General features: G+C 40.6%; 1 protein-coding gene and 1 long non-coding RNA gene across 3 annotated transcripts; both read left to right on the forward strand.

Moving 5' to 3' along the window:
- Positions 1-7,019: 7,019 nt before the first annotated feature.
- LOC130912136 (uncharacterized) lies at positions 7,020-10,289 on the forward strand. Its single transcript, XR_009062549.1, has 3 exons — positions 7,020-7,066; positions 7,712-7,783; positions 8,284-10,289. It is a non-coding gene; the product is annotated as an uncharacterized LOC130912136 (long non-coding RNA).
- Positions 10,290-11,467: 1,178 nt separating this feature from the next.
- On the forward strand, positions 11,468-20,309 carry nab1b (NGFI-A binding protein 1b (EGR1 binding protein 1)). 2 transcript variants are annotated; one of them, XM_057855703.1, is made up of 8 exons: positions 11,468-11,840; positions 15,358-16,157; positions 16,231-16,364; positions 16,449-16,500; positions 17,337-17,456; positions 18,163-18,331; positions 18,776-18,916; positions 18,995-20,309. In XM_057855703.1, exons 2-8 carry the CDS (start codon positions 15,360-15,362, stop codon positions 19,069-19,071), a joined length of 1,491 nt encoding a protein of 496 aa, XP_057711686.1. In that variant the 5' UTR covers positions 11,468-11,840; positions 15,358-15,359; the 3' UTR covers positions 19,072-20,309. The 2 variants fall into 2 exon arrangements, 1 of the variants encoding a protein (XP_057711686.1); XR_009066752.1 differs by lacking the exon at positions 18,995-20,309 and having other exon boundaries at positions 18,163-18,438.
- Positions 20,310-21,449: the final 1,140 nt, after the last annotated feature.

Below are 21,449 nucleotides of genomic sequence, written 5' to 3' on the forward strand. Positions count from 1 at the left end.
TTTGTAGATTAATCCATCATTGAATCAATGATGGCAGCCTGAATAAACTTTGAGGGAAGATTATTTTTCCGATACTACTGGAAGTCTGAAATGTTTGTCTTTCAACAACTACAAGTCTTTCTATCCGTGGATCCCTTTAATAAAAACGGAGTCAACACACAAATACTTAGTCTTAGGGTGCAGTCAAACAATAAACAAAATCAATGAATGAAGCACACACGTTCCAGAATCTGAATCCAATATACTGTGTAGCTCACGTTTTACAATCTAGTGGGAGTTTACTGTAATCATTCAAACCATTGGTCAACAGTGCTGGGGGGTTGTCTGTGACTTAACCTGATTTGATTATCAAAGACTTGATTGAAGGGTGGTCATGTTACACCTTTGTTTTAATCAAAGGATTGAGATAACTGGACTTCTATGACACCAAATGCTATATGTTTTTTTTTTTTTTTTAAATGATCACTTTGACTGAGAATAAAAGGCTACATAATGCATATAAGTGAACACATAAATATGAGTACATAAAAGAACCCACCTGTAAACATACAGTTGTCACATCTTTTGTGTGGATTGGATTTGGACTGATCAGTTCAGGGCCCTCAACGTTTGTCTGGTTTGCCTGCCCCGGTTGCGGCATATCTGGGCGTGACGCATCTCAAGACTGCTCTCTGTGTGTTCGCCATTGTCATTTGCACTTTCCACTTTGAGCCAAGGCGGATTTTCACACAGCAGACACCTATTGAAAGTCTTACGCACACACACTCACGCGGCTGTCTCTGTCTGTATGTCAAATAACCTCCGCCCGCGCATGATACACCCACGCACATCCTTACCCAAAATGTCCGCATACACACACACTCAGTGTCCTCAAATACACACAACCACATCTACATCACTCCTATGTACACACTTTCCGCCTACGCAAGCACACACGTGTTCAGTCAGACATAAGCCGCTCATACAACCCACACTCAACAGACACAAAGTAGGAGTCACACACACACACAAATTGTGCCTGATAGAAAAGCTGCTACTTTAAGACTCCATATCTGCTTTTTTTGCCATCGGCATCCACGCCCGTCGACAAACTTGCGAATCCATGTTGGCTCCAAATGAGGAGGGACGTTTTTGCTTTTTGTCCCCCTTTCCCTTTCACACCCCCCATTCCTCTCTCCTCTGAAGGGGGAAGTTGGATTAAAGGAGCTTCTTGAGTGCTAAGGATGTGGGCTGTCTGGGAGCGGCGTGGGTGCTCTGACAGGGCGAGGGGCTGACAGGCCCAGGCGTGGGCGTGTCATTGAAATGGCTTTTTCCTCGGGGGGGCAAACAGAGGAAGGAGAAGAAAAAAAGCAGAGGAGAAGGGAGCGGCAAGCTGCCGCAAAAACGAAAAGTGAGATATGACGAGGCTTCTTGCCAAATGAAGCGCATGCACTTTCAGCAGGTGGGAGGGCGGACGCCAACTGACACAAATAAATTAAAAGTCACACCTACGCTTTTCAAATGATTGACAGGACCTCGGGAGTGTGAAAAGCTAGGAGGCCGCCTCCTTCCACGCTTTGCAAATTCCCACTAAATTCAACTCCCCTCTGTTTGAAGCAGTTTAGTGGAATGTTAAGCAGATATCACAGCGAGCCACCAAGGTCGATGTCAGTCGAGACGGTTGACTTTGAAGGAAAGCGCTCTATATAAAGCAGTAGGATGTTTGGAAACAACGACCATGGGAACAAGCAAGCCCAACATTGACCCACCTCACTGCGTGGGTGCTTGGACGTCTTATTTGCTGCTGGCGCTTTAATTTGTTTGCTCCTAATTCTGTACTCTGGCAGGCGTGCAGGACTGCGTACATTATGATGCGTGGAAGGAGGTCAAAACAAGCTGACGCTACTTTGCCCTCTTCTGTACAATTGGATATCTTCCTGTCTGTTGCTCTCATCCATGGCATATGTGGGAAGGTCAAAGCAGCATAATAATACACACACACACACATGCACAAGAGTTCAGATGAGGATTTGGATTTCAAGTTGGGTGTCGGGGAAAAAAATCCTCCTTGATGTATGTATTTTGAAATCACACTGTAATGATGTAAATGAACTGAAACCAATTTAAAATATACTGTATTCCGTATTTTAAAAGTAACTAGAAATATCCTTCCTTTTCCTTAAATATTATACACACACTCATGGCGTTGATGTTATATGTACAAAAACACATGTTTTGAGGCAGGCAATGTTCGGGCAGCTAATTCAAATGGATACTTTCCGACTGGGAAGTATCTAGTCAACCACCAATTGTGCAAGTTCTGCTACTTGAAAAAATTAGAGAGGCCTCTAATTGTCAACATGGGTAAACCCCAACCATGAGAGACAGAATGGATCACATTGTTTGATTTTTAAAGAATTTATTTCCAAATTAGAGTGGAAAATAAGTATTTGGTCACCTACAAACAAGCAAGATTTCTGGCTGTCAAAGAGGTCTTAACTTCTTCTAACAAGGTTTAACGAGGCTTCACTCGTTACATGTATTAATGGCACCTGTTTTAACTCATTATCAGTATAATAGACACCTGTCCACAATCTCAGTCAGTCACACTCCAAACTCCACTATGGCCAAGACCAAAGAGTTGTCGAAGGACACCATAGACAAAATTGTAGACCTGCACCAGGCTGGGAAGACTGAATCTGCAATAGGTAAAACGCTTGGTGTAAAGAAATCAACTGTGGGAGCAATTATTAGAAAAATGGAAGACATACAAGAAGACCACTTATAATCTCCCTCGATCTGGGGCTCCATGCAAGATCTCACTCCGTGGCGTCAAAATGATAACAAGAACGGTGAGCAAAAATCCCAGGACCACACGGGGGGACCTAGTGAATGACCTACAGAGAGCTGGGACCACAGTAACAAAGGCTACTATCAGTAACACAATGCGCCGCAAGGGACTCAAATCCTGCACTGCCGTACGTGTCCCCCTGCTGAAGATGGTATACGTCCAGGCCCATCTGCGGTTCGCTAGAGAGCATTTGGATGATCCAGAAGAGGACTGGGAGAATGTGTTATGGTCAGATGAAACCAAAATAGAACTTTTTGGTGGAAACACAGGTTCTCGTGTTTGGAGGAGAAAGAATACTGAATTGCATCCGAAGAACACCATACCCAGTGTGAAGCATGGGGGTGGAAACATCATGCTTTGGGGCGTTTGTTCTGCAAAGGGACCAGGACGACTGATCTGTGTAAAGGAATGAATGAATGGGGCCATGTATCGAGAGATTTTGAGTGAAAATCTCCTTCCATTAGCAAGGGCATTGAAGATGAGACGTGGCTGAGTCTTTCAGCATGACAATGATCCCAAACACACAGCCAGGGCAACAAAGGAGTGGCTTCGTAAGAATCATTTCAAGGTCCTGTAGTGGCCTACCCAGTCTCCAGATCTCAACCCCATAGAAAATCTGTGGAGGGAGTTGAAAGTCAGTGTTGCCCAACAACAGCTCCAAAACATCACTGCTCTAGAGGAGATCTGCATGGAGGAATGGGCCAAAATACCAGTAACACTGTGTGAAAAGCTTGTGAAGAGTTACAGAAAACATTTAGCCTCCATTATTGCCAACAAGGGGTACATAACAAAGTATTGAGATGGACTCTTGGTATTAACCAAATACTTATTTTCCACCATGATTTGCAAATACATTCTTTAAAAATTAAACAATGTGATTTTCTGTTTTTTTATTCCACATTCTGTCTCTCATGGTTGAGGTTTACCTATGTTGACAATCACAGACTTCTCTAATATTTTCAAGTGGGAGAACTTGCACAAATAGTGGTTGACTAAATACTTATTTGCCCCCACTGTATATATAACACAGTACACAATATAAAAACAAATCAACAAAACAAATCTAAAATTAGGCATTCTTTGAAAGAGATAATTATGAGCAAAACAGCTTTCAATAGTTAGTAAAATTACTTGAATTTTGAAAAAAGTCAAAAACTATTACTATACCTAATATAGTATAATCCCAGGTAGACCGATTGACCATTTTGGTAGTGTAGTGAGTGTAAAAATAGAAATATTGTGTGAGCAAAGTGCTTCTTTTTTTGTTGTTGTTTTTTTTTTAGCATGAAAGTGTTTCTTTAGTGTGCATGAGTGTATCAGTATCAGTAGTGTTTGTGTGCAAAACAAGCATGAGTGGTTGAAGGCTCTGCATGCATGCCCTCTACTGGCTAATCTACAGGCAACTTAGGCACCAATAAATCTGCAATCAATCAGTCCTAATACAGAAAAAAAAAAATCGGGCTCCAAGGACTGATACTGGTCCATGCTACATAGTGAACAAGTTTCAAGACAATCAGTTCGCAAATAACGGAAAATTGGTGACTTGAAAGGCTTACTTCATCCTGTAAAAATACCCTCGGCTGAGTGCGAGGATAGAGAGGAGTATTGATGTGCTTCTCACACTTTATTGTGAGGAAACCATTAAAATAACAACAAACACAGCAGGCCACTTTCAGCTACGATGCACGCCGGTCTTCAATCACCGCCTAATTCATTTCGCGTTCATATACATCCAACAGATCCCGCTCTCCTCTTAAAGGGGACGCATATTATTATAGACATTACAGTATAATATACCGTAATTTTCGGACTATAAGGCGCTACTTTTTGCCTTCATTTTGAAATCTGCGGCTTTTAGTTTAGTGCATCTTATTTGTTGATTTATTTGGGTTAATAGGTAACACTTTATTTGACAGTTGCGTCATAAGACTGTCATAATTATGACATGACACTATCATGGGCATTACTGAATGGTTATGACAAATGTGTCATCTGGCAAATTATGTCACTAACTTTTACATCCTCTCAAAAGTGAGATAATTTGCCAGATGACACAAAATGGCGTCTGTTATAAGCATTCATTGATGCTCATGACACTGTCATGTCATTATTATGATTGCCTCATGACAGTCTTACGGCGCCACTGTCAAAGTGTTGCCAAATATCATAACCAGCAACTAATGAAACAACTGGAACAATAACTGAAGAAATAATTAGCACAGAACATGAATTGTGATTGTTATTTACATCTGTAGCACTGAAATGTATGCTAGGAGGCATGTTGGACGACAACAATATTGACAGCAGAGGTTGACTGCTCCAAGGGAGCAGTGATGGCCAAATGAAGCTTCTTGAAGCAATGAATTGTGGTTCATTTGGTCTTATGACAGTCTTATGATGCCGCTGTCAAATAAAGTGTTACCGGTTAATATCTTTTGGTGTAAATATCCCATAATACAGTGAGGACAGCTGTGGCTTATAAAAGTAATACATTTTATTTGTAGTCCAGTGCTACTTATCTATGAAAAAATGTTGTTTTCGTGTCAAATTTGGTGGGTGGTGGCTTATAGTCAGGTGCGCCTTATAGTCCGAAAATTATGGTAGTGGGCTGTGGGTGATTATTTCAAAGCAATTCAGTGGCGTGTGTATAAAAAGTTGCACACCAACCAGCCTTGCACACCAATTTGATGTAGAGTGCGGCGTATGTTCTGAGCACTAACAGGCTGACCCCCACCTCTTCAATCTCTGCAGCAATGCTGACAACACTCCTGTAACGAGTGACATGACATTTTGGAGGGAAAATGACAAGCAGTCCTCAATTTGGACATTTAGGGATGTACGTTTTTTTCAAAGGGGTGTACTCACTTTTGTTGCCAGAGGTTTAGATATTAATGGCTATAGTTTGAGTTATTTTGAGGGGAAAATAAATTAACTCTATTATATAAGCTGCACACAGACTACTTTTCATTGTGTCAAAGTGCCTTTTTTCAGTGTTGTCCCATGAAAAGATATACTTAAATACCTGCAGAAATGCGAGGGGTGTACTCAATTTTGTGATACACTGTAGCAAAACAAATAAATACAAATCGGAATAGTAATATAATAATAATAATTCCTGTAATAATGTAACGAATCGGGTTCTAATGTGTTGGATGTGTTTTGCGTGTTGTACCTGAACGCAGCGTGGCTGACGTGACAGTGAGATAGATAGTGCGGTAGAGATTTTACTTTCTCCTTTAATGTCCTGTTGTTGTTTGCATCAACTGCAGCGGGCAGTAGGTGTGTTATGTTGCACAGTTTCTGTGAATAAATATATAAATATTATAAATAAATAAATAATACCTGATGAAGCTAGCGATTTCTTTGGCGATGTAACCACAATAATAATTGCCACCTTAAAAATACACAAATAGACAATGCACCTTAACTTATAAAGACTGGCAAACGGAGGTCGGAGGAGGACTGTCTAGACCAGGGGTCCCCAATCACTGGGCCGCGGACCGGTACCTGTCCGTGCCGCATTTGCTACCGGGCCACACAGAAATAATAATTTATTAACGACTGCATTCTGGCCCAATTAACTATGCCTTGTGCCCCTTAACACACCAATATCCCTGTCTACTCTGGATATAATACTACTGGATAGAATGTCGTTATAGAAATCCATTGATTGGACTGATAGCAGTACATCTTGTTTTGTATATCTATGTGTGCTTGTCCTCCATAATGATCTATGTCATAGGGCGGGAGCATCATATTTGTTCCGGGAAATTATAAGCCCCCACACTAGAATGACTGAAACACAGACGTCTTTGGACAGATTTTTTACGGGGAAAAGGGCACCTGACGAGCCAGAGGATGAGCCTACAACCTCGAAGAAAACAAAATCTATGCTACTTCCCAATCACTAAAGACCCACGAACTGCAAAAGAGTGGATTCGTGACCCGTGTGTGAATAAACCAAGTGATTCGTGCATGTCTCTGCAACAGGAATATCAGCTTGCAGAGATTGCAAATCACGGCGACCTTAAACGTACATTTGAGATAACAACTCTACCGAGGTTCTGGATTTCAGTCGTTTCGGAATATCCTGACATTCCTAGAAGAGCACTGAAAACTGTTACAATTTCCAACATCGTATCTTTGTGAAACGGGCTTCTCTCCCTCTCCCATCACACCTAGATGGGACCATCTCGTCTCAACGAAACAAGCTCAGGCCTCCCTCTGATTCAGCGGGTGAGTTATATTTTCCCTGCACTTAACACGGTGGGGCTAAAACAAATGTTATTTTATATTTGCTGTATTTTTCTGGCAAATTTGGCATGCGCGTAATGTTAAAAATGACCGCGAATGCAGCGATTCCAAAGTACGCTCTACAAACTTTCTTTAAAGAAAGGAACATTTACTTACGTTTGCTATGTTAGCTGCACACAACAACTGCACGCAGCTCTCTCACTTAACGACTTCGCAGTGTCGTTAAGCATTAATTTACGCCATTTCAGTGTTGCACATGTATGTTTATGATGTAAATAGTTTTTTAGCACCGTTGGATTCCAACTGAATATAAAAGAGGGCTTTTTTTCAACGCCACAAACGCTTTGGGAGAAAAATTTTGTAAGGGTGCAAAATTTGACAGAACACCGGTCCGTGGAAAAAAAGACCCAAATCACACCGGTCCGTGGTGCATATAAGGTTGGGGACCCCTGGTCTAGACGGTCGTATTGTCGAGCCAGTTCACGGATGCGCACTTAACGCTCATATTTTTCTATCATTTGCATCTTCATTTCAATGATAAGGATCAACTTTTTCCTTTTTTCACCACCTGCACTAACCTTCTTGAAACCAATGCTGATTTCTCTCACAAGAAAATACATCTTGCAGGAAAACAAAGAAACTGTGGCACTGTCATAAATCATCGTATTTCAAGCATGTCGTCGGATGTTGACACAAATGGTGAGTCAAATTTTACGTCAGATGTCGAAAAGATCGTGTGTCATATATGGAGGTACTGCTGTACTATGAAAAAAAACTTTAGAGTGTTGCTTGGAACCGTAACAAGTGTGCATTTCATTAATTTAGTTTTTATTAACGTATCACTTTATAGATTCATTTCTAATTTTGAAAAAATACATCAAGCAAAAATTTGAAATATAATAATGATTTAAAAGGAGAAAAAAAAATAATGATAATTAAAGCATTTAAGGTCTTTTTGCTGTCCACTGCAGTGACCACTGTCCCTGAAAGGGTTAAAGTATCCATGTTTACTGCTGTAACGGCAGATTTTCAAGTTACAGTTAGCCTACCATCCGGCAATTGAAGTGAAAAGAGGAACAGGAACAATACGTGAATATTGTCATCCAGAAATGTTGAGAATAACTTTGTGGGTTTCGGGTTGCAAAAGTCCATTTGTGTCTGTGGGCGTGTAACCTGCTCATGTTTGGTATTCCGTGCAGAAAGCCTCCCACGCGCGGTGTGTCCACCCACGCGCGGATTTGCGTCACGCGGGGAGCAGCGTGGGCGCGAGGCTCACAGAAGACGTGGAGAGAAAGGCAGCGGAATATCCCACTAGTCAAGCTACGGCGCTGTAGAAAAGCAAAAAAGGAAAAGGGCAGAAAAATAAAAGCCCCGGTCGTGCTTTATGAGGTACTTTGTTTGGATGAGGCTGAATTCAATCACTAAAACCAGTTAAAATCAAACAGTTATTTAAAAAAAAAAAAAAAAAAAAAGAGTCAAAACGTTATTAAAACAGAAGTGGAAAAACGCTCAAAGTTAGCATTTTTGTTTATATGCTATACAAAGAGTTAGACAATGATTGGAAAATAAAACGCTTATAAGACAATTCTTATTCATCATCGCATATTGTTGTTCATAATTTTAACCCTTAAAGACCTGCAACATGAAGCAATTATCAGAGAATCCCAAAATTTGAAAAATAAGGTCCTAATGAAACCTTTTTTTCAAATTTGTAAAAAGAAATGTCAAAATGAATATGTGTAATAAGTGCCCTAGCTAAATCCTGTTTTTTTTTTTCATTGAACCTGCAGATGCATGTGTTGACTTGCATCCATCTTTTTTTTTTTTTCAAAAAGAAATGTCAAAATTCTGAATTACTGTCAAAATCATGAAATTTTAGCTGTATCAAATGTGATACATTTTGCAATAAAGGGTTAATTTTGGCACAGAAAATAAATGAATACATGAATTTATAATCCCACAATATTTTGCAAATGCCCGGTAATCCAAAAAATTGCTGCAATAAATCAGCAAGCACAGCCTAGTTTTGGTTCTTGATATAAACAACTCTGATTCATAACCATGTTGTAACATCAGCTGTCCAACACACAGAATGATACCATTGTGTTTAAATAAACAGGTTCTCATTTCTCACAGAGAAAGTAAATTGACTAGTATTAAGAGGGAACCATTGCTAGGAGTGGGAACCTCTTGGTACCTCACGATACGATACGATTTGCGATACAAAGCTCACAATAACGATGATCTGACGATATGGCGATACAACGACTATCGCTACATTGGTCAGCAAATCATTCTAGGAAGCTACTAATAAACAGAAAAACACAATTTTCATCCTTTTGTTGTGTGTTTATCACTAGTAGACGTCCAATCCGTTTGAACTGGGAGGGTGGCAGCGAATGAACGAATTTTCATTCACTGCCATCCCTCCCACTTCAAATGGATTGAACGTGTATGGCCGTCAGTGGCAGCCAATGCCAGGCAATGAGGTAGTTTTGGGCCATTTAAGGTCATTTACCTGCTGATTTTCAGTTACATCCTATTGATTTTGGGGTATTTTATGGGTCACTTCCTGTTTATTTTGAGTTACAGAACAGGAAGTGACCTGGTAATCACCCAATAAATAGGCAGTGACTCAAACTCAACAGGAAATGACCTGTAAATGCCCTAAAATGAACCGCAAGTTACCTGTAAATGCCCCAAAAATCGGACTAAATGACTGTGAATGCTATGGCTTTGAATAAACGAATGTTCCCAGTCTAATTGGATTGGGCGTCGAGCACCGTCAAAGGCAGCCTTAAGGCCGAGTGATACTTCCGCGTCAGACCTGCGCCATCAAGGAAGACCCGATTTATGACCCTGCACCGTAGCCTGACGCGGTCCTATTGATTTTTCAAACCCTAACTTCACGTCAACGCATATGACGTGGCGGAAATGGACTGTGATTGGTTCGCTCAGACTGTTGTTTCCGCTTCAGCACGAAATCACCACCATAGTAAAACATTTTTCTAGACACAACAATGGACCAAGCCGACGGGAGTATCATCGAAGAGCAAGTCTCGTCAAGACATCATAAAGTTTGCCAAATGGCAAGGTCAGCGATTGAATAAAAAAATGGAAGAACCACCGAGACATGTGTGTTCGGAATCGAGTGGCCACACGAAGCGGTTACCCAGTTGGCCAAAAACTGCCAGCTTTTTATCCCCCTGTGTCGTATTTTTGGTTGGTGCGCTTCATCATTTATTGTTATTATATGTTTGCTGTGAGTCTGTGACTTATTTATATATGAAGAATAAAGCACAGGTTTGGTGTCAAAAGAGTTTTGATGTTTTATTTTCAACAACAGACAGTTCACATTCGATACATCATCACTGATTGAGAGTGCCTCGGTGCTTTTTATGATAACGTTAACATCACGGCTTCCAACGCAGTATGGGAAGTTCCATAGACGCCAGAAATCTGCTATGGCTTCCCACTGGCTTGTTGTAGGACACGACAAACAAATTGGGCCGGAGGGCTTTGCAGACCTCGGACAAAACGCTGGACGCAGTGCTCGACGCCAGTTTGAAGCTAGCCGCCACAGCTAGCTGGCTTTCACCCGAGGCTAGAAGAACTCTATGTGGCATCAAAAATTGGACAGACCGCCTCGAAATCGTCTTCTGCGCCACAACATTTGTCTGATCAACATTTATTCAGTGTTAATGAGCTGAAGATCCACATTCAAGCGTTCAGTCTTGCATTGTTTATTTTTTCTCCGTTAAACTAGACAAGAGAAAGTCAACAAGCATGCCCCAAAACCGTACAAACATAACACAACACCCCTCTAGTGGCTTGGCGGTGAATTACAGAGCAACGCGCCACCTGGCCGGAGAACCATCGAATGACGCCGTAGTTACTGCGCCGCAACACAGGAGCATAACTCAGGCTTTAGAGTTAACTGAGACACTATTATGATGTATATTAAGATTTTGGTAGCAACTTGATGTTTTTTTTTTTTTTTTCTAAACATTGACACCTTTTTAAAACAATATCCCGATTCTTGACAGGAGCACATCGATAACCTTTTGGGATACAAATTATCATGATATATCACCATTTCGATATTTTTTCACACCCCTAATTGCTATGACAGTATTTATAATATTGTGACATTTTAATGCGTCATACGTTGTTTTTTTCCAATGTCACACGTGTCTTGGTTATTGTGTACTATTTAAGGCTAAATTCAATTTAGAAGTAAATATTTGCTTTTTTTTTTTTTTTACTCACGAGACCTACATCTTTTATTTTCTTAAGCTGGCGGATGTGCTTGTGTTTGACTGAATGGATTTTTCCCGTGTGCGCAAACTGCTTGAAGAGTGGAGAAACCGGAGAGGACTCAAACATTTACACGCGCAACACATATTCAGAGGAAAGGACGCACGGAAGTCTCCCCCCTGATTTCAGCGCTTTTTTTTTTTTTTGCTTCTCTATAAGCGACAGAAAAAAAGTTGCGAGAGGAGCGTCAGATACGACATTGTCGCTTCACCTAAGTCCAAAAATACATTTATTTGATTTTTTTTTTTCGCAGCAGGAGATTATTTATACATTTACTGTCATTGACGTCCGTTGCTGTTCCGCACAAGTCGACGCTGCGGGTCCGTTTGTTGTCGGACTTTCCTCTTGCAGACTGGATACCGGTCTGCGTGCTGAGGACGAGTGAAGAACAGGAGTGGAACTCCTCACGTACGCACAAAGGGGCCCAAAAACGCACCAGGTAGGCGCAACTCTAGTGCACAGGGTAGCGTACCAGCGTACCTGGTATGGTGCAAACCAGGGCGTCACAAACGCACATGCAATTGCACAAGTAGGTAGAATGTCAATGTGACGCAACAATCGCAAGGAATTTTTGGGCAAACGTTCATGTGATTGCCAGACTTTGAATGAATGAATGCAGTCTTTCTCTACCGATCCAATATTGGAAACATGTCGAGGCCAGCCACCAAACAAAAAAAATGTTGAAATACAAACCGAAATTGTGATTTTGCATCAATTCACACATACATGGTGTGAACGGACAGGTTTAGTTAAATTACATATTGTGGTCAAGGCAACAGGTATTTGCACCAGCGGAAGTGTATCTACTTCTTAATGTGGTACAGTAGATAAACTTCTTTTATTGAAGAAATTCTACTTCGGACAAGTGAAGTCTAATCTGATCATTTCTCGCAGGAACACTGACGATATCACATGCCATACTTTATGTGTCAACAAAGAGGGTTTGGGAATCCTGAACTGGATGTTATGAAAGTGCTCAATAAAGTTGAACCACCGTGCATCAATAGTGATACTGTAATGTAAAGTAGATTAATTGTTTGTAAAAGCTAAATAAATGCCAGTGTTAGCGGTTGTCATGGTGATGAGGTTCCTTAGGTGTGATGGGGAAGTGTCTCTGCATGACTGAGCACTGAAAATAAAAGCTGAAACTTGTGAATCATGAGTGTACACAAACACACTGGTCCCAGATTTTAGACATGGAGAGTGTTAGGCTATGTATCATATAGCTAGAAGATGATCTTATGTTTTGATTTTCTTTTTATGTCTGCATGTTTATACCAAAACCTGACTTTTCATCCACAACAAATGCAACACAGCAATAGATATGGGCAAGAATTTGAGCAGTGGACCATTTTGTACACATGTCACTTAACACTCAACACCCAGAAACCATCATTTACATAAGAAAAGCAGCACAAACATTTAAGAAAGATTAACTCGACAGTTGTGGCTTGAGTAGTACAACTTTTTTTGTGTGTGTGTGACCCTGCTTTTAACTTATAACATAAATCACTTTCTCCATTGAAATGAATGGAAATGTCATTCAAACATTCTATAACTTGTACTAACATTTATCTTTTAAGAACTACAAGTCTTTCTATCCATGGATCGCTTTCACGGAATGTTAATAATGTCAATGTCATCTTGTTGATTTATTATTATTATTATTTATATATACACAAATACAGTACTTATGTACAGTATGTTGAATGTATATATCCGTCTTGTGTCTTATCTTTCCATTTCAACAATAATTTACAGAAAAATCTGTCATATTTTATAGATGGTTTGAATTGCAATTAATAATGATTAATTAATTTTTAAGCTGTGATTAACTCGATTAAAAAATTTAATCGTTTGACAGCCCTATATTTTATATAAACATATAGTTGTGAAATTGTTAGATGTGTGTAGAGGTCGGTAGTAACGCATTACATGTGTTCCGTTACATTTACTTGAGTAACTTTTTGAGAAAAATGTACTTGTAAGAGGAGTTTTACAAAGACATACTTTTTTACTTTTACTTAAATAGAATTGTGAAGAAAAAAACACGACTCTTACTCCACTACTTTGGGCTACACAAGAATTGTTACATTTTTCCTCTTTATTCTTTATATTAGTTTTTTTGCCAACGATGCCAAGAGTAGCTCTACCAATTTCACCGGTGAGACGTTGCAATAATAATCACATGACTCCACCATACCAATCAGGCACAAGCTTGCCGTTCTATGATCACGCCAGGCTGTTCAATCATGTGGCGTCTTTAAAGCACTGTAAAAAATGAAGCATTTGACATAGAGCGCTGCCCTCAACATGAATTGAAAGCGCAGATTTTAACCTCCTTCCCAGTCTTTATTTGGCACCGACTGACCGATATGATCCTTTTAACTTCATAATAGTAACTATGAAGGAACTATTCACAATTCGACGAATAATGCTTCATTTCTGTCATTTTTTTCTCTCGCTGGAATTCAATGATTTTTTGTGTGTGTGTGTATTTCATTGGCTTAATTTGATTATGTAATGGGTTATTATACAGTATCATTGTAACAACACTTCATATAGATAACTTTGTGCTGAGAAAACAAAATCAAATGTTACTCATTACTTGAGTATTCTTTTCACCAAATACTTTTTTACTTGGACTTGAGTACATTTTTTTGGATGACTACTTCTACTCGAGTAATATTATTTTGAAGTAATGCTACTCTTACATGAGTACAATTTTTGGCTACTCTTCCCACCTCTGCATGTGTGGTTGCAAGAAATACACAATGAGTGCTTGTGCGTTAAGTCAAAATTTTGACTGGCATTTGCAGTAAACAACTTGAAGCCTTTTTAAAAAGATAATTCCTCATTTGCCAAACTGCTGCGTATTGTTAATGATGCCACTACAAAGCACTACTATGTCAAAAAATAAATATAAACAATCAGAAATCATGTCACTTGTCTCTCAAAGCACCACCCAATTCTGATATTTGACACAGAGATACCACAAAGTGTAACGTTGGAAAAGAAAACTCTAGTTTGAACCCTAGTGGGCCAGTTTTATGAGAACCACTTCACTACCGCATGCTAATATGTTGGATCAGACAGCTTTTGTGTGTTTCCCACCCGGGGCCTCTGCTTGGGCCTATCCTAGGCGAGGCGAGTCCACCACCTACACATCCTGCAGGGGTGGAGAGAGGCATGTGGTCCTCCCAGGAACTGTGCCGACTGGTGAGCGCGACTCTTCTGGAGTGACAAACAAGCTTGTCTCACCATTTGACTTTTGCTCAATTTAAGGGAAACAGGGTCAAAGGAGGATGCTGGGTCACCTCTATGCATGCATGTGGTATATAGTATTATAAATGACATTACTCTGCATTCTATTATATTACTAATAAAGGGTCGGCGACCTTTTTAACTTCGGATAATTGTAAGATTTCAATAAAACAAGTTATAATGCTTGCTTTGCACTGAGCACATACACAAAAATACTAAGACAGGACCCATATTTTGTATAATAATTTCAATTCACTGTAAATATGTTCAACTAATACTCACCAATACAACTTTGAAGCTATATAACAAAAGGTTTGGCGCTTGTTGTGAATTTGAATACTTCAAAAATAAACATTCATATAGAAAAATGCGACAAAATGACAAATCAAATGTATTTATTGTGTGTACGATGTGTTGCAAAGCAGAGGAAGAGAGGAAGGAATTCATTCTTTGTCACTTCCTTTTTTTTTTTTTTTTTTTTTGCTGATCAAACATGACTAAAATAGTAACACAATTTCTATTATTAACATCTCAAAGAATAAAGATAATTCAGGAAGAGTAGTAGTGTCAATTTGAATGTATGCAGTCGTGTGAAGAAAATGTTTGGACACAACTGATTAAAAGGAAAAGGCCCAAAAAATATCAAAATTTGTATAAGGTTATATTAACTGCATTTCCTCTCCTGTCTTAAGTCATGGCGGCAGTGTTGCCGAGGACGCTGGGCGAGCTTCAGCTGTACCGGATCCTCCAGCGAGCCAACCTGCTCTACTACTACGAAGCTTTCATCCAGCAGGGTGGCGATGACGTGCAGCAGCTATGCGAAGCCGGTGAGGAGGAGTTCCTTGAAATCATGGCGCTGGTCGGTATGGCCAGCAAGCCACTCCACGTTAGGCGCCTGCAGAAGGCCTTGCGCGACTGGGTAACCAACCCAGCCATCTTCAACCAGCCTCTCACCTCGCTCCCGGTGTGCAGCATTCCTGTATACAAGCTGCCTGAAGGTTCTCCCACACTGCTGGGTTCCCAGGACCGAGCCAACACATCCAGTGTCAAGATTCCCAAATCAGTCGCCACCTGCTCAGACACAGGAAAACTGGATGTGACTCGGGACAAAGTATCTGTAAGCTCACCTCTTCCTGGAAACGCCGAATCTCGGTTCTGGTCAGGACATAGCAACGATAGCGAGCATAGCCTGTCACCAACCGACCTAGGTTCCCCATCTTCTCCAAGAGACGTAATGGAAGCTCTGGATGTGGCTGCGGTGCAGTCGGTGCTGGAGTGTGTGGACAGGATGGCGCCAGGGCTTGCCAAGGTGGACATTGCTGATGTTAAAGAGCAACTCAAGAGCAACAAGAAACTAGCCAAGATGATCGGACACATCTTTGAGCTAAGCGACGATGACCCGCGTAGGGAGGAGGAGATCCGCAAGTACAGTGCCATTTACGGACGCTTCGACTCCAAAAGAAGGGATGGAAAACATCTGACGCTTCATGAGGTGGGACTGTATTCCTCAAGCGCTGAACCACATCATCTTGTCTATTTTGTGCTCATTCTTGTTTATTGTTCAGCTGACAGTGAACGAGGCTGCAGCGCAGCTCTGCATGAGGGACATGGCTCTGCTCACACGCAGAGACGAGCTGTTTGGGCTCGCCCGACAGATCTCAAGAGAGGTCACTTACAAATACACCTACCGCACTAGCAAGTAAGCATGGCAATCCTACACTGTCATGTTCTGGAATCAGTCTCACTTAACCCTAAGTTTCTAAATAATGTACTTTTTCCACAGATCTCGCTGTGGGGACCGTGATGAGCCATCTCCAAAAAGGATTAAAACTGAGGTTAGCTCATAAGTTTGTGGCTAAGCAGATGCTTATCCAGGGGTGAAAGTGGTTAGAATTTCTTGCCGGAACTCCCCGATGTGAAGGTCGCCACGGAGCCAGAATTTTTTTTTTTTTTTTGGGGGGGGGGGGGGGGGGGGGTCAAAACTACTGAAATGCAAAGAAAACTGTTTTGGTTAGCTATAACCCCAACCTCAATCGCCAAATTTTTATTTTTCCTCATTTCCTCACATACTAAATGCCAAATCTTAATTTTAACTACTTAAGAACATAGGATGTATATTAAAATTGAAGATAATGTAAACATTTACTTTTTGTTGTTTTTTAATAGTAAAGATATAAGTAACATACATTCAGAAAAATAAGTACAAATGAATTATATTATGCAGAGTGAAATAGAATATATTTTAAAGATCCCGCAAACATTGACGTTTTTAAATCATAAGGAAATGAATAAGTAGCCTAACATAAATGAACAAATAAAAATCCAAAGTGCACATTGACAGCAAAGATGTTTCTGAACCTCCCCATCAGAGCAAATAAAACTAAATATGATAAATAGGCCACCTTAACTCTTTCCTTGCTCTTAAAGATTTGATCCATTTTCTGTTACATTGCCCTTTTATTTTCATTTGCGGTTTCAGAAAACATGCACTGAATCTTATACCGGAACTGCGTTCCGGCCCTGAATCTTATACCGGAACCGCGTTCCTGACCGTTCCCGTCCACTTTCACCCCTGTGCTTATCATGTAAAATGAACTGGAGAAATATTTGTGAAAGCGCAACAAGCACAAAATTCTTTAGGTGACTCAATCGCTCCTATTTGCTTCTTCAGGAGAACTTCTTCGACATCCAGGAAGCACTTCAGGCCATCCACATGAGGCAGGAAATGCTGAGGGAGCAGCTGGCCTGCGCCAAGTCTAAAGGAGATGAAAGCATTGGAAGGAATCTGCAGGTACGATCATCTCCGAGGTCTGATTTGGTTTCAGACACACAGTTAGTGATGCAGTTTTGGCCTTAGAGGAATTGACCTAATTGGATGCCTGTTGCAACTTATTGATGATTTTGTTCCTCATCATTGCACAAAGTCCATTCAATGTGGAAACACACCTCCATATGCGTGCGCCTTCCTGTGTCAGTGTGTAGACCGCACATCTGAACTAATGTGATTTTCCAAAACGTTATTCAGAGAGGGAAGAGATTTTATGGTTCATTCACGGCGCGATCCCTGCGGACGTTGTGACAATTTGACGTTGTAATTTAAAGTGACACTGACATGTGCCCCGATGATCATTTCATTTCCAACGTGATGTTTGTGTTGATGCTCACTGATGAGCTGTGGTGGCAACTAACAAATTACGCATACTTTGTTAAATTACTGTATTTGAGTCTTTGACTTCTTATGTTTGAAAGAGATACTGTGTTTTCCACTCATTTGTCAAATTTGTCTTGCAATTTCTTGCACCTCTGCATGACCCCTGGAAGTTTTTATATATCGCGAAAATTTAAAATATTGTGGCATCTCTGATAAATATCCAGGGCTCCAGACTGACATTTGACACAATGAATTCACATTTTTCATCTAGTCATTCCTGTGTGACCAGTTAATGTGAAATGGGATCATAAGCTTAGATTGACAGGGGCAGTATTGTTATTTTCAGATGCAGCTAGAGCGTCTGCTGGCGAGACAGATGGAAATCCTCCAGGACGCCGCAGTCCAGGAGCGACTGCAGGCTCTGGATTGGAGGATTCCCGCTGCTGCCTTGAAGTACCTCACCAACGCCCAGAATACCAACGGGGCTGCCAGTGACTCCAGCAAGGAGAATCAAGGTAAAACGGATCACCAAACATTTCCTGTATGTGGCTAATCCGAAAACTTTGCATGTCTTGGAAACTGCTCGCTCTGAATTTGTGTCTTCTTCTGGAAAAAAATAAGCGTGAGTATTCAAGTTATGTCTTCAGGGCTCATCTCCTCTTCCCACATCACCAACTCCGACAGCTTCTTCTATCATTCTTCCACAAATCCCACAATGCACCTGTAATTAAGCCGCCTACGCAATGTTTACCTCCAGCCAGTTGCCCAGAGGGGGCGTCTCTCTCTCTCCCTCTCTCTTTCTCTCTCTCTCTCTCTCTCTCCCTCTCTTTCTCTCTCTGTAGATGTACCTCCCCATTGCTTTAACGTTTCATGTCATTGATGTTGCAATGTGCTTTTTTACAGCATCTGGTTCAATGTAAGAATAAGATGAGCCTCATTGCTCCTTGTTTGTTCTTCAGATGAGCGACCTGTAAACTTGCGCGTCGTGAGCCAAACCATGCAGGAAGGTGACCTTCCGTTAGGTAAACAGCTTGCCAATGAGCTGAAACGTCACCACAACAACAACAGCAGCACAGACGAGACCAAAACACCAGCAACAGGTTAGCGTGGGTTGCCTCGACTGGTTGGTTCTTGAGTTTCTACGCTGACACCATCAATCTGAATGCTTGCCTTCTCAGAAAATGGGATGTCACAGCGAGCAGCCGGCAACACAGACAAAAAGATCATCAAATCAGAACCTGAGGACTCAACATAGTGCCGCCCGCCTGGTCTCATGGTAGTATGCATTTATCAGCTGTCACTAGAAACTAAGCAAGCACAGCCGCAGTAGAGCCTTAACAACCAATGTTGCCTCACGAAGAGCATTTATTTTCCTTGATTTCATCTTTGTGTCGGTGCCAAAGCATCAAGAGCGCCTCAAGACATGACCCTCCATGCTTGCCAGGTCTTATCGCTACTAGACGTATGTTTGCTTTCTTACCTCTCAACAGCTGTTTTTGTTGCTTTTGTTTGCGACGTTCATGCTGGGCTTGAATTTGACCTCGGCCTCTGTTAGTCTCCCAAATGAACTTTTGTGTTGGAAGCAAATGGGTTCTCGATTTTTGGGATGGCTCCACATCTCCTCTCTCTTCTCCTGTGTATATTATTAATGAGAGATGATTTGAAAAGACACAAAAGCAGGGGAACCCTAAGTATGGTTGTTGCTTTGTGTCACACTGCTGGTGGCATCCAGAACCACACATCTGCAGATAGAATACACCAGGACTGAAGATATGATATTGCACCCTACTTTCAGGTGTGTCCTCGCAGAGTGTAAATACTTCTGTGATAACAAATTGTCTTAGCCTAATCTCAGCCAGGGTTCTGCTATGTCAAGTGTAACTGTGCTGTATATGTTTGTGCCAATAGCGTTCATGTGCATAAAAAAATGAACTTTCAGTGTCACAGAGGAAAAAAACTGAAGTGTATAAATGCGGTGTATAAAACCTGCTGAACACGATGACTATGGTGATATTGACTATCTCTTAGTGCATATTTCATGTGTGTTGATGTTTACCCGTAGAAACATTACAAGAGTTTTGTGGTCGGAGTTGGTCGGACTCTCCTCGCCCCAGTCAGTGGCAGACCAATGCAATATACTGTAGTATATGTGACTAACATGTATGAAATGTTTTGTGACTGTCTGTCTATCCTTGGAACCGGATAATGTTGTCTTAACGTGCAACACTGTATTTGTATTTTAAAAATTGTCATGGAATTCATTGTTTTGTGTCGAGAAACTAGTGAGGACTCACAATCACGTTGTGATGTTTTCAGTGGAGCTCCCCAGCCTGACGCCTTGCCGGCCTCTCCTCAATGTCTCCTCACAATGGTAGATTAGGCTCCACATAGTTATGCACCTGTTTTTTTTTAAACACTAAAATATTTTATTTGTTATATAGCACATAACATTAAAATTTATTTTTTGAACCCTATCGTGATGATTGCTCTCTGGTCAGTGAATAATTCTTCCTGCTCCTGTAAGGCTTTTCACGGGTTTTATGTCATTCCTGTTATTGGGGAGGCAGGGTACGCCCTGAACCAATTGTCAGCCAATTGCAGGCAAATAACCATTCACATTTTCACTTCTGGACAATTATGAGCTGAAACGTGGCACTTCTAGCAGTATAAAAATATGATTGAATGGGTCTCGGTCAGGGTGCGCATTAGTGATGGGAATTCTGGCTCTTTTTAGAGAGCCGGTTCTTTTGGCTCGGCTCACTAAAAAGAGCCGGCTCTTTCGGGTCCTAAATGGCTCCTCGTTTTTTTTGTTGTTGTTGCATAAATTAATTTACAACCAAAAAAAAAAATACAATTATGTGTAAACCGAATTACTAATGTAAAAAATATACAGTATATAAAATTATTATTTATATGGCTTTATTTATATTCTTTTGAACATACTCAGCATGGAGTACAACACAGAGTGCTACAAAAAATAAATTATAAAGTACAAAAACAAACACACATCTGAAAACAAGGTCAACAAAAAGTTCCAATCTCTGATTGTGTATATGGCGGAAAACACTCAGGTGACTTGAAGCTCCGCTCTGAGACCCCCAATTTGACCAAATTTCAAAATTGTCTTATACATGCATGTGTGATACATCATTGGAAAGCTTAAAATCTCAATTTTCTGGTGGAAGAAAATTTTTGAACAGGAGGACATTTAAAAAAAAAAAAAAATGTTTTTTAAACAGCAAAACCCTATCTGGAGGCAAGAGCACGCGAGAGCAGAATTACAGACGCCATGACTTTAACGAGATATTATCGCGTAATTACCTTGTTTCGATTCAAAAACTCCATGTAGCATGTATCACTGAGTGTCAAGACACAATTGTGAATGCCCACAGCTGGATTGTGGGGGATTTTATGGGTGAAACATGGCAATATAAAAAGGGTCGCGATGCAGAAATCGCAGACATCAAGGAGTGATCGAGATTTTCTTTTTCATATATTTAACCCTATAGACGTTTTTTTTTTTTTTTTCATTTTTCTTTGTTTGGATCGATTATTTATCATCTAACATATCGGAGAAAATACGACAGTAACAAAAAAAAAAAATACAATTAAGTGATAATTATGAGGTAGATA

This window comes from Corythoichthys intestinalis, chromosome 2 (assembly GCF_030265065.1).
Source record: "Corythoichthys intestinalis isolate RoL2023-P3 chromosome 2, ASM3026506v1, whole genome shotgun sequence".
Taxonomy (NCBI): domain Eukaryota; kingdom Metazoa; phylum Chordata; class Actinopteri; order Syngnathiformes; family Syngnathidae; genus Corythoichthys; species Corythoichthys intestinalis.